This window comes from Cyprinus carpio, chromosome B18 (genome assembly GCF_018340385.1).
Source record: "Cyprinus carpio isolate SPL01 chromosome B18, ASM1834038v1, whole genome shotgun sequence".
NCBI classification, from domain to species: domain Eukaryota; kingdom Metazoa; phylum Chordata; class Actinopteri; order Cypriniformes; family Cyprinidae; genus Cyprinus; species Cyprinus carpio.
Genome location: NC_056614.1, coordinates 7924033 through 7937332, shown reverse-complemented (window position 1 = coordinate 7937332; position 13300 = coordinate 7924033). Strand labels below are relative to the sequence as shown.

Here is a 13300-nt window from a genome sequence, read left to right as displayed (position 1 = left end):
TCAGAATTTTTTTTTTTTTTTTTTTTTGCACCCTCAGATTCTCAAATAGTTGTATCTTGGCCAAATATTTTCCTATCCCAACAAACCATACATCAGTGATGTACAAATCTCAATTTAAAAATCTCAATTTTAAAAAATGGACCCTTATGACTGATTTTGTGATTCTATTGTTACATGGTGAAAATATAAACCAAATAACTGAATAAATGTCTTGAAGTTCAGTGCTATTGTGTCACTGTATGCATTTTATGACAAAAAAATGTTCTAATCAAATTTATTTGTATAGCACCTTTTTAAATACACATTGTTACAAAGCTGTCCTACAGAAAATCAGGATGTTAATAAGATCTCAGTATCTTCATGCGCTGTCGTGAATAAAATAATTGACATTTTGCGAAGATACAAGCTTTGAAGCAGTATATATATGTGTTGTCAAATGATTAATCACAATTAATCACATCCAAAATAAAGGTTTTTGTTTATGTAATATATGTGTGTGTACTGTGTATATTTATTTATTATATATAAATAAATACAGACACATAACAGTATATATTTTTGAAAATATTTACGTGTATATTTACAGTATATTTATATAATTTATATTATATATAAATATATTTAGTATACAAAAATAACAAATATATACATGCATGTTTGTGTATTTATATGTAAATAATAAATATAGAAAGTACACACACATATATTATGTAAACAATTTTTTTATTTTGGATGTGATTAATTGTTTAACAGCACTTTATATATAAAGAGCTGTGCAATAGCATAGTTAGATCTTGCAAATGAAAAACCGCCGCGCGTACCGCCGCCGCAGGGCCGCGGCGTTACAGATGGTAGACAACCAAAATGGGTACCGCCACCGCCACCGCCGCCGCCGGGCCGCGGCGTTAACTGCAAGTCAGTCGCGTGTTAAATTCATTCGCGAAACTACCACCAGGTGGTGCAAAGGGACGGATTGCGAACTGAATGTAATTGTAAAATGAGATAAAAGGAGGAGGTAAAACAACAATAACATTATGATATAACATTGTACCATCTTTAAAAACCATTAAAAAATGTACAGTGAGTTAATTTCAAAATGTAGGATAGTCTTAGGCTACAGTCTACTCATCAAAAATTAAAAGAAGACCTTTACACAAAGGATCTTATGCTTGGTATTGTTATTAAACAGTCATTAAATATAAGGCCTATATATACGGATAAAAAGCTAAATGTTTTCATTTCGGTTCATTCTTGGTTTAAAAAAAAATCCTTCCGGTTCCATTTGCAGATCGAAATGAGAACGGTCCAGCATTTAGCAATAATTATTATTAATTCTGTTATTATTCTTGATTTTTCAAACTGCTAACACTTTGCATTTTTGAATGATGCATTTACTGTGTGACCAAAAATTGAATATTTTCTGTTTCAGCTGTTTGATTGCGCTGGTGCCTCGCGCACATTCATTGGAAACAGTAGCCGTTCACCGTGCCATTCGCAGCGGTCCACTTTGGCATATTTTTGCTAATTATGAATTATTACTTTTTTTCGTTGATACTGAAACATGCGTGAACTACAAAGCCTATTTTACCTAATGAATAATAGTTAAGCTTGAAATAGGCAACATCACGAATATGGAAACGTTTGGATTTATCCCGAATGAGAGCCAAACCTTACCTAATAAAACCATATAAACAACAATCAAAATAATAAACCGAAACAAAAATACAAAACCTATATTATTATATACTGCAATTTTATTTATCCATTAGAATTAAATATTTTTAATTCTTGTTCTGTTCTGATAAATTTGTTAAATTTAAAGGATTTGTTGTAAAGTGAAGGGAACTAAAAACATCCTGTTGGCACATTATAACATTATTAGGCCAGCCGTTATTATTTCTGAATGTAATAAAAAGCAACTTACTTATATATAAAAAAAAAATTTTTTTTTCCTCTCACAAAACAAACTTAATTTATATCCTATCCAAAAAAAAAAAAAAAAAATAAATAAAAAATGCAGCAAACGAAAATAGGCGATTAATCGGTTAAAATTTGTTACTGTGGGTTAACAGTAATTATAATTATTATATACTTAGGAACAGAGTCCGGGCCTAATCTAGGCTATCCAGGGTTTTTAATTTTTTTATTTTCACTGCATCTGAAAATGACTTTGTGCAGCACATTCACTTCGCACGCTCAACCTGCCTCGCGCGTTGCTCAGCTGTGAACAATTTCAAAATGTTTAATATAAAAGAGGGTATTTAATAGGTCTGCCCCCCACGTAAGATGTTTCTAGTTACTAGTCCTTCATTTGTCATTATTCAACTAATCAGGGGTTTATATTAAATTTACATCTATAATCCATAATGAACCTTAATATATTCTGCGCTCAAGCACATGCATTAAGTTTGCCACAAAGCACAGGCAGAGGTAGCCCAATAATTGTAAAAAAGGAGACATTTTAATTATTTATTAATAAAAAAATGTTTTCTTGTCGGCTGCAAGATGAAATTCACAGTGCTGACTTTATCCACATGGACTCGCCTTTAAAGAGAAATACAACCTTCACAGATTACATAATGCTTTCGTTCTGAATTGATTCGTTTAAAAGACATTTCAAGCTTTCTGTAGATATATTTCTCATGTTTGTGAGACACCACAATTTTAAGTTAATTCATTATCAGGAAAAATTTCAAGTGATCGAGAGGGCGCCTCCCTGTCCTGCATGCGCATTAATAATTTTCGCACAAACACTGGAATATGAATAATAATTCACATTTAGCATATGCATTACAACGTAAATTATTTTTTACATGCAATTATCCAAAATAAAACCAAACAAGATTTGTAATGAAGAAAAAAACAAATAAGAATAAATGATGCGCGTGCACTCAGCATGACTCCCGCCACGCAAATGTTGCACGCAGACAAATTTACACTCCTGCATTTAAATGCGGCTGCAATTTTATTTTTTACTTAAATTATATGAAAGCAATTAAATAAACATCACTTTAAAATCACTGAAGTTGTCAATTAATGAAGCTCTTATTTACATTGTGTGTATTTTGTTGATTATAATGAGAGAACTTGAGTTTAAAACATAAGAACGTTTTATTAATCCGTCCATTCTTTAGACTTTCAGTGATTTAGCTAAATCGTGCAGGTTTAATTTATTCGTTTCTTGTTTTAATTAGGCCTAAATAATGGGAACGAAATTATACAGTGCCTCACGTTTTACTAAAATAAAGAAAATAATTTATAAGACACGCAACAATTTCTTAATCAGTGTACAGACAAATATATTTTCCCAAGAAGTTGTCTGTCAAAATAAAGGACAGGTAACGAATAACAAAAATGCATGTTGTTTTATTGAAGGAATTTTAAAATATAAATTAAAATATAGGCCTAATATATGAGAATATTTACATTTTGCATATAAATCCATGTAGCCAAGCTCACTAAAATAGGCTACCACTTTTAATGCTCCGATGCAAAGTAAACCACAATTAATTTAGAATAATATAACACATAATTCATATTATATAAATAATACTGCACACCTATTAAATGTGTCAAATCTAAAATATGGTGTAATACTTTGTAGCTTAGAGAAAATATAAGCACAGGCTCAGGCACAGGATTGACATTTATCCTGCTTGAATTCGTTCTAAGAAATGCACATAACTTCATAATTACCAAACTTTCATCTGTGAATATTAAATATTTTAACTATAGTGTTTTTTCTTTCATTTTCCCTGACTGCAGCCGTCAAATGTAACACAACAGATAGGCAAAGCTGTCGTCTATTTGCGAAAATGTGCTTTGATGCGCTTGTTTGAAAACTTGTGATTAAAGCGCCACTCCGCGGTCAAAAGCTGCAAATGCACTTTGCAGACGCCGCGGCGGCGGTACGAGCGGCGGTAGAAGCAACGTTTTGGATGTCCACCTACTGTATATTGATTTATGTATGTATGTAGGTGGAATTGGATATAATGTATATCCAACTTTATATATTGTGCGATAATACAGTTTACATTTTTGCTACAACATTGTGGTTTATTTAAAACTTGAATTGGACTTTTACAATTTATTACATTTTTACAAATACAGGAACATTTTTACCCAAATACCCCCACAGCCTCCAATTTTAACATGTAGCAACAATGTAATTCTCTTTCTCTTTTTCCTCCAGCCGAATAATGGTCACCTGAGTGTGTTTTGTGAATTGATGGGAGTGACATATCAAGACATGTCTCATTGGCTGTGTCATAAGAAGCTGAAGACAGCAACTGAGACATACATTAAGCCCATTCCCAAACTACAGGCCATTAACGCCCGCGATGCTCTCGCTAAACATATCTACGCCAAACTCTTCAACTGGATCGTGGACCATGTGAATAAAGCGCTGCATTCCACAGTCAAACAGCACTCGTTCATTGGAGTCCTAGACATTTACGGGTGTGTTCATATGCACAGAGACCAGACTACATTTGCTCTGAAAGATCTTCAGTTTAGATTTACAGAAGTGGATTGTGATGTTTTGTTTTATTATTCCAGGTTTGAGACTTTTGAAATCAACAGTTTTGAACAGTTCTGTATTAATTACGCCAATGAGAAACTACAGCAACAGTTCAACATGGTGAGACCATCTGAGCCACTCCACATGACACCAGATCTCGTCAGTTCATGTTTGATTGTTGATCTTCTTTTCTCATGTCTTCTCGCATGCAGCATGTGTTTAAGCTGGAGCAGGAAGAGTATATGAAAGAGCAGATCCCCTGGACTCTCATTGATTTCTATGATAATCAGCCATGTATCAACCTCATCGAGGCCAAGATGGGCATCCTGGACCTGCTGGATGAAGAGTGCAAGGTATATCTTCACGATGTTATGGTCTTACTCTACATAGCCTTTTGCACAGATATGTGACAATATGCAAATACAAATTTAACAATCAATTAAATATGAGATTTTAATAGATGCATGTTTGTGAAAAATGTATGTTAAAATAAGCACAATATATGTTAAAAACATTCACTTTAATAAGTCAAACATGAGACTAGCATCAAAAAATCACTTATTAACCTGGTCTTTGCAAAGTTAAATCCTGTATTTCTGTCATAACTATATAATGCCGATAAACCAGGTATTTGATTGCATGCATAATGATTTACAAATTTTACTGAAGAATTTATAGAAGCGCTTTAACAGACATAAAAAACTTTACATTTCTGCTTTTAAATCCTCAAAGTGCCTCGCCATTTAAATTCCCTATGACATCAAAATTGAGTTTTTTTTTTATTTTTTTTTATTTTTTACATTTAGTATATTTTAACCTCAAGGTTAAATTCACATTTAGAAGATGTAAGCATTCAAAACTTACACTCTCTCATTTCTCCCAACATGGATGAATGATTTTGATGACATCACCCTGCACTTCAGCTTCTTTTCGGATTTTTTGTCCAATCAAATGTTCCCTAGAATCTGAAGCATTCTACCCCCTACACTATAAATAGACCTGCGACTGAAATCAGTCTCTTGTTCACAGAATTACTATTTTCTATATTGTGAATGTCACATAGTGCACTATATAGGGGGTAGGGAATGATTCAGACATTGTAAATATGCTTTCCTTTGGGGCAAAGAAGATCATTTTAATATGCTAATTTGGTGTTAAGAAACATTGTTTCTTATTATCAAAAAAGAAAATTATGTATTCTTGCTTTAAATAACAGTAATAATTTCTTTAAAAAAAAAATCAAATCAAACTACAACGTCAGACCTGCCAACCTGTACGCATTTTGCGTAGCGGCTACGCATTTTGACCTCAAAGTACACTGGTACGATTTGTCACTCTAAACTACGCAAAAATCTAGTGACGCCCCTGTCTGTCCACGCGCTGTATTCAAAACAAGCAAAATAAAAAAAATGAAGAGGTCAATCAATCCAAGTTTTTTGTATGTTTGTTTGTTTTGCATTTAAATAATTTCTGCGTTTTATTTCTCTCCTAGTAGCCTATAGTTTCAGTTCAAAGCGGCTCGCGCTCGCTGAGGTGCTCTGACAGAAAGGCTGCGTGTGAGGCTGACAGATATAAGCTGTTTAATGTGTTTGAGATGTGCTGTTTTCCTTAACCCTCTGGAGTCAATTAACGCGTATACGCGTTTTGGGGTATTTTCTCCTGATAACCCCGAAAATAACTTAAATTACACTTTCAGTTTTGATCGTACAGATAAGAGCAATACATCAATCGAATCTGTAAAGGGTCTACTTTTTTTGTATACAGACATAATAACAACAAAACTTTGTGCACTTATAAAATAAAGATAACAAACAAGGAGTGCTGTCTGCATCCTTTGTCTGCGCTGATCTTCAGTTACAAACGCGTCAATAAAATGAACTGTAACTCAGTGAATACTCAACACAGAGACATGAGAGAGATATCTATAGAAAGCCTGACATGTCTACTTTTAAACTAAACAAGTGCTGCCGAAAACAAATATTCGGTGCTAAAGTAATCCATGCGATGTCCGTTTTTCACGTCTCCCTTCATTATCTTCTAATGTGACCACCCCCCCGCTCCGAGCGCGCCTTTCAGATTCAAATGTTTCACTGAAGCACGCGGCTTTTGAATACGCCCACACAACAAAAGACAACGCAGCGAGATTGTTCTTCAAGTTTTTTTTTTATTTTACTGTTTGCTTCGCGATGAGAGGAATAAGATATAATTCACCCCAAAAAGATGTGATGTGGTTGAGGATTTGAGATTTGGATTTCCTCAGAAAAAAAGAATGAAGAACTTTATTCAGCAAAGATCATAAACATGAGTAAGTCTCTTTTTATTTATTTATATACTTGTACTAGTTTTCACATAACGTGGAAACATTTTACTAGTTAGACTTTTTCCAAAGACTTTTTCCAAACTATAATTCCTGACTAAATGTATAATCAAGTGAAATATTATGAAGTTTCAATAACAATATACACTACTATACCATTCAAAAGCTTGATGTAAATAATATAAATGTACCAATAAATGTAACTGTAACAAATGAAACAATGCTGTTCTTTCAATTTATCCCCCCTAAAAAACCTGAAAAAAATATTCTCAGCTCTTTTCAACTAATAATAATAATAATAATAATAATAATGATGATAATAATAACAATAAATGTTTTTTTTTTTTTTTTTTTTTTTTTTTAGAAAATAAGATTGTTAAAAAGGATTTCTGAAGGATTGTCTGACTGGAGTAATGATGCAAGAAATTCAGTTTGAAAGTCAGCTTTGATTGTTCCTAATAAACTGTTTAACTGCACTCACAAGTGAATATTAAATTATGTTGTGGGATAATTAAATATATTCTAAATAAACTACAAACATAAAATTATATACATTTATTTTGTCCTCACATTCTTTCTTGTAACTCATCCCTCTCAGTGACACAGCTGACTGAATGGCTCATTATGCAGCTCATTATGCAGGCCTTTGTCTTCTCAGGTGTGAATTCATGATAGTTGACGCCTACTCGCATATGACTTTTACCAACAAAAAGTGTCTTAGAAAATTTAAATCATATTGTAAATTTAAATATTGTTTTCTGTAAGTGAGTAAACAAGATGATTTTCACATCATTTAGAAAGAAAAATTCTAGGCTACAAGCTCCAGTTCTCAAAAGTCCTGGGAACCAATGTTCTGTATGTGTTTTATTGCCTTATTCAAGTGATTTAACATTTTTAGTTTTTCACTAACCACGCATAACATTTTTTTTCTCAAAAACACAATCATGTACATTAGGGATGTCAAATTTCGATTATTTCCATGATCGATTGTCGTTTAAATTAACAATCAATTAATCGATTAATCGTTAACCATAATGCTGCAAAATTCGTCTGTTGCAGGCGCATGACAGGATGTGCAAAAGCCAAACACACACACAAAACGCTTTCTCACTTAAATTAAAGGGGTTTTAGTCTGAATAAAATGCTAGTAGCAGGACTGTAAAATGAATAGATGTAATTATGATCATTTCATAAAATGAAGAGAGCGCGCCATACTTTTGCGATCATTTTTCTTTGGTGACTGTTTCCCTGCACGGAGACCGCTGAACACGCCTCTTTAAATGGTTGTGTAGCGCTCGTTGTTGTATTTTAAAACACAATTGCAATGTTTTCAACTGACATTATGATATTTAAAATAAAATTATCCCAAACGTAACTGTGGCTCGCGTGTGACTGCGCTGCACATTAAGTGAACTACATCAGCGCTGCTGCACCAAAACACTGTAAAACACAATAATTTTACCCTTCTAAAATAAAGCAAACAAAAAGACAGATTTTTAATTTTTGCGTTCCGGCAGGCCTATTTGTTTTTAAAAATACGGCATGCAGTGCATTAGATCGTGACAGAGTGTGTGTGCGTGCATACGAGGACGAGCGAGCGCGGCTTTGGCTAGATTTATTTGGAGGTTATTGCTCACGTCTCATTCGGCACAAATCCAAATGTTTCCATATTCGCAATGTATTTGAATGTTAAACTATTATTTATAATGTAAACTAGGCTTGTACTTAACACGCATTCGCATATAGACGGAAAAGAACATCCTCTTCATGTGAACAAAAACTTGTCATAACAGCAGAGTGAACCGGTATACTACGGTCTATTTAAACTGACCAGTGTAACCTTTTAAATGTTTAGTTGACTATTTTATTTTGATAATGAACAGACTGCGATGTAAGTTTGAATCGCTAGAATATACGTGTGCAGCAGGCTCCGGCGCGATCGAAAAAGCTGAGACATAAAAAAAAAAAACTTTTCCGCAAAAGTGTTTACTTTCATTTGTGCGCACACAAAATAAAAACAGAGGATTTGTGCTCTTGTCAAATAAAGCAAACAAACAGAATGCGTTGTCATCCTTTTTTTTCCGTGAACTTTTGGAGCGCCGCCACACTTATGTTTTAAATCCGTTAATCTTAATTAAGTCGGATATATTTCGCATATTAAAAAAACAAAAAAAACAAACAACAATCATGAAAACAAATTGTTATTTTTATGTTGGGCCTATTACTTATATAGGCTATACATATTCCTTAAAGCATCCCATTTTGTCCCAGGGCTTGAGAACCTGTGCCCTAGTTAGGTCCATGGAGAAACTTGTGAATGATGGCGTCATCGTTTAGTGACATCACTGAATGCTCCGGGAAAACGTATCGTCAGTGTCAGTCACAGCGCCTATTAATTGCTGTTTTGAATCCAGCAATTATTTATTTACAAATTATAAGCTCTGATTATGACAAGTGTGGTATAAAAGCTTTGTTTATAAGAGGAATAATAGGAAATGTTAGATGCCTCTGGATGCCGTTCGAGCCCATAGCCTTCATTTACGCGGCTTTGTTCTGGTTTGCCGGTTAGTCACGAGTTTCCACAAATTCAATAACATATTGGCATTGTTTCTTTTCCTAAATCTTCACAGTCTAAAGGCCTGTTCACACCGGGACGAATTTCGCGCGCGATATTCGCCGACGTTTAACGCCTCGTGACTAAACAAAGGGCGCCAATGTGAGTGTGCACACCGACGCGAAAAACGCCACGCGTAAAAGCGTCATTTTTTAAAAAACGCCTCAGGTTCGTTTTTTTGGTTTGACGCACCGCGTCAAAAACTATACGACCAATGAGAATGGCGCTTTTGCACACGTGTCTGGAGCTTCTGAAGTTACAGTAAAACACAACTTGGGGGCGCTCAAACACAAAACTGTCTTGCTGAGCACACATACGTAATGGCGAAGAAGATATACGCCAAGTAGCGTCTACACTGCCGGGAAGAAATAAGATGCAAGGCAAGATGAATGTAGAGTTGCTGGTCTCGTTGGTGTCGGAACACAAAGAAACTATATGACAAACGCGACAGCGATTACAAAAATCTTGATAAAAGAGAACTAGTATTTCTAGTATTTCTGTTTTACATTAAGCGCCATCTAATGTCAGGGAATGAATTTGCCTGTTCACTCGGCTCATCGTCAGCGAAAATCGCTTGGGTGTGAACACAAAAAACGCGTTGAAAAACGCTGGCGAATAACGCGCGCCGATATTCGTCCCGGTGTGTACGGCCCTTAACACTCTAATTTCGTAGGTTTATTTTATTATATTTCACTTTTAATAACTGTTTTCGCATCTCTTCCTGTGGTAAACATGGGAAGGGAAATTAAAGATTTCATGAATTAAGAATTCGTTCGATTTATTAATTTGTTCCCTTATTTCAATTAAATCATGGGTTATTTAGGGAACAAAATTAATGAAAAAATTAAAAATTCCACAAATGAATAAGTCGTAGGAACGAATTAACAAGTTGTAGGAATGAATAGACTACCTGTTCTGTCCTGTGTCCCGCAGCCCTGCAAAGCGCACGATATGAAACCGTTATCTGATTAAATGACTTAGTTACTACATTTCTATTGCTTTTTATGTTGAAGAACTTTTGTTGTTTCTATTTTAATGTACTTTAAAGTTTAAATCACATTAAAAGCTTAGTTTGTACATTGTGAATGAATGATGATGCTTTTATATACCATCACCGTCACTCACAGCCGCTCTCAGGTGTTCTGCGCATGAGCCGCACGCAACCCAACATTAAATCGGTTAACCAACCATCGACAGCCTTAATCGATTGCATCTCTTATCGACAATTAATCGATCATCGATTAATCGTTGACATCCCTAATGTACATACATGCTGCTCACATATTATTATAGCCCAGTTTGTGCTGATCACAGTGAGATTAGACTTTAGCCATTTAGATATTTATAAGAAACGGAAAAAAGCACAAATGTCAGGGCATGACAAAACTTCTACAGGCCCCAAAAATACCCTTAGACTCCAGAGGGTTAATATGACATTTAAGTATACTTGACGTATACTTACAAAAAGTCTAAATATATTTTAGCTATACTTGTACTCCTAGAATATGTGTTTTCATTATTATGCGGTACAGGGCGCTAGTACACATCTTCTGCACAGAATTAAAAAAAAAAAAAAAAAACAAGTGAACAAGAAAAAAAGAAACAACAGATACTAACACATATAATCTAACACGGCCATCTGACATGAAACAGCATCAAAACTGTAACGTTATGGAATAAAATGTCTACCGATGAAGAGGTAATAATTACAGTCAAGCTTTGGGGTGTTGATTGACTCCATCTACATTTTGATTATCATTCTGAATCCAATTCATAGTTTTTTCAGCTTTTTGTTCAAAATGTTATTTCTTTATTTTTTATGAAACTTACCCACATTAAAGTGTTTGAAAAAAGAATGCCAGAAGCTAGAATAAAATGTTTTTTTTTGTTTTGTTTTTTTTTTACAAGCAAACAAAAACATTTAACATTGTTTATATACCCTGTTCTTTCTTTGGATGTTTTGGATGTTCAGATATACAAAATATATACAAATTAAAACCTAAATTGGGACATAGTAGTATACTTAAAGTATGATGTAAAGTTCACTTAAAGAAAACTTATGAGTATACTTGCAGTATAAAACTACTAAACTAGTAGTTTACTGAGAGTATACTTCAAAGTGTACAAAGTATTTAATTAGTAAACTATCAGTATACCTATAAGTTCACTTTTAGTATAATTGCAGTACAAACTACAAACATAGAGGTAAACTAGTTGTGTACTCAAAGTTTGCTACTGTTATAAAGTATACTTAAACCTATACGTTTATATACTAGAAAGTGGGCCAATTTAGTCCCAAGGAGTATTGAAACAGTACACTTACAAGTATACTACTAGAACACTGATATTTGTATACTTGCTACATAAAGTATACTTAAAAATATACTTGAACTTTACTTGAGTATACTTAATAAAATAAACTTGAAGCATACTACTTTTTGGTATTTTTGTTTTTAGATTGCTAGATGTTAAAATGGTTCAATGTAGTGTGATTTTTAACCCTTTTTTGCACATAATATTTATGTACATGCTTACATTCACTTTATTTATTTAATCCAAATACAAAATACAGAGATTTTTGCTCATATCGTCCAGCCCTATGCAGAAGTGTAGTTTTTTTAAATAGCATAAAAAAAAAAACTAAAAAAAAAAACTAAATAGCAATAATTAACTAAACAGTTAAGGTAAACAGTAAAAAAAAAAAAAAAAAAAAATGGTACTCAAAACATTTTTCCAAGGTTGGCAGGTCTGCATTAGCCTAAAATGTTTTAACTGGATGAATGAAACACTTTTTTCCAAACTTCTAAATGGTAGTGTACATTACTGTAAAAACAAACAAACAAATACAGTGTTGTTTAACTATAATTGCATAATCCTGTTTGAGACTTCATATAATGTACTCCATCTCTGTCTCTCTTTCTCATAGATGCCGAAAGGCTCTGATGACTCCTGGGCTCAGAAACTGTATAACACTCATTTGAAGACATGTGCACTCTTTGAAAAACCACGGATGTCCAATAAAGCTTTCATTATTCAGCACTTTGCAGATAAGGTATATACACACACACACCTCACACTCGGGCTGGTTCAGCATTTCTGATCAACTGTGATATACACAATGTGTGTTATTTCATATATCAATGTCTAAACAAAGTCAAACTGTATTTCTGTACCATAAAACCTAATGAGCTGCCTCACACTTACTGCATCTAAACAGTGCATAATCATTTCAACATATTAACAGATTATCAGCATTCACTGCTTGCATTAGTCACATGCCGCTGTGTCCCAGAAGTGTCCTAGACGTGACACTGAGAGTTATGAGCTTATTTTTGTTGTGTGACACAAGCTGAACTCAGCAGGAAATACTGACAATGCACTTTAAAACTATTTATCAAAACAATCTTTTTAGTAATATAAAGCAATATATGATTGTGGAGCAGTTTACTCATGCATTGTCAAAATTCATGCACAGTAACAGTAAGACAAATGTGTCCTTTTCAGTAAATCTGACTGAATCCAGGTGAGTTATGCCGTTCATCTGGAGAATGATTACCATTTGAGTATATATGTTATCCTCCTAATATAAAATAGATCAAAATTTTGTTATAACTCTGCATAAGCTCTGTTAGATGGGCCACTGTTGTATTGTAAGTGAAACAGGCCTAACATTTAAAGGCAATAAATACTAATAGATATAAAATAGTTCTAAAAATTGCATTAGAGTATCATTTTGTTAGCTTAGCAACAGGCTAACACCAGAAGTCGGGTCTCCTGTGTGCACTATTTGTGTGACACAGCAACTGCTGCATACGTCCTCGCATGAGCTCATGATGGCTACAGATCTGTT

At 33.8% G+C, this 13300-nt stretch overlaps 1 protein-coding gene across 7 annotated transcripts in view; it reads left to right on the top strand.

Moving 5' to 3' along the window:
- The window catches only part of LOC109106330 (unconventional myosin-Va-like), an 86077-nt gene that overhangs the window by 41468 nt on the left and 31309 nt on the right, over positions 1–13300 (top strand). For all 7 annotated transcript variants that reach the window (XM_042743712.1, XM_042743716.1, XM_042743713.1 and 4 more), the window contains exons 10-13: positions 4193–4458; positions 4558–4639; positions 4732–4872; positions 12377–12502. In XM_042743712.1, coding sequence (XP_042599646.1) covers positions 4193–4458; positions 4558–4639; positions 4732–4872; positions 12377–12502 — 615 coding nt within the window. The remainder of the gene's footprint in view (positions 1–4192; positions 4459–4557; positions 4640–4731; positions 4873–12376; positions 12503–13300) is intronic.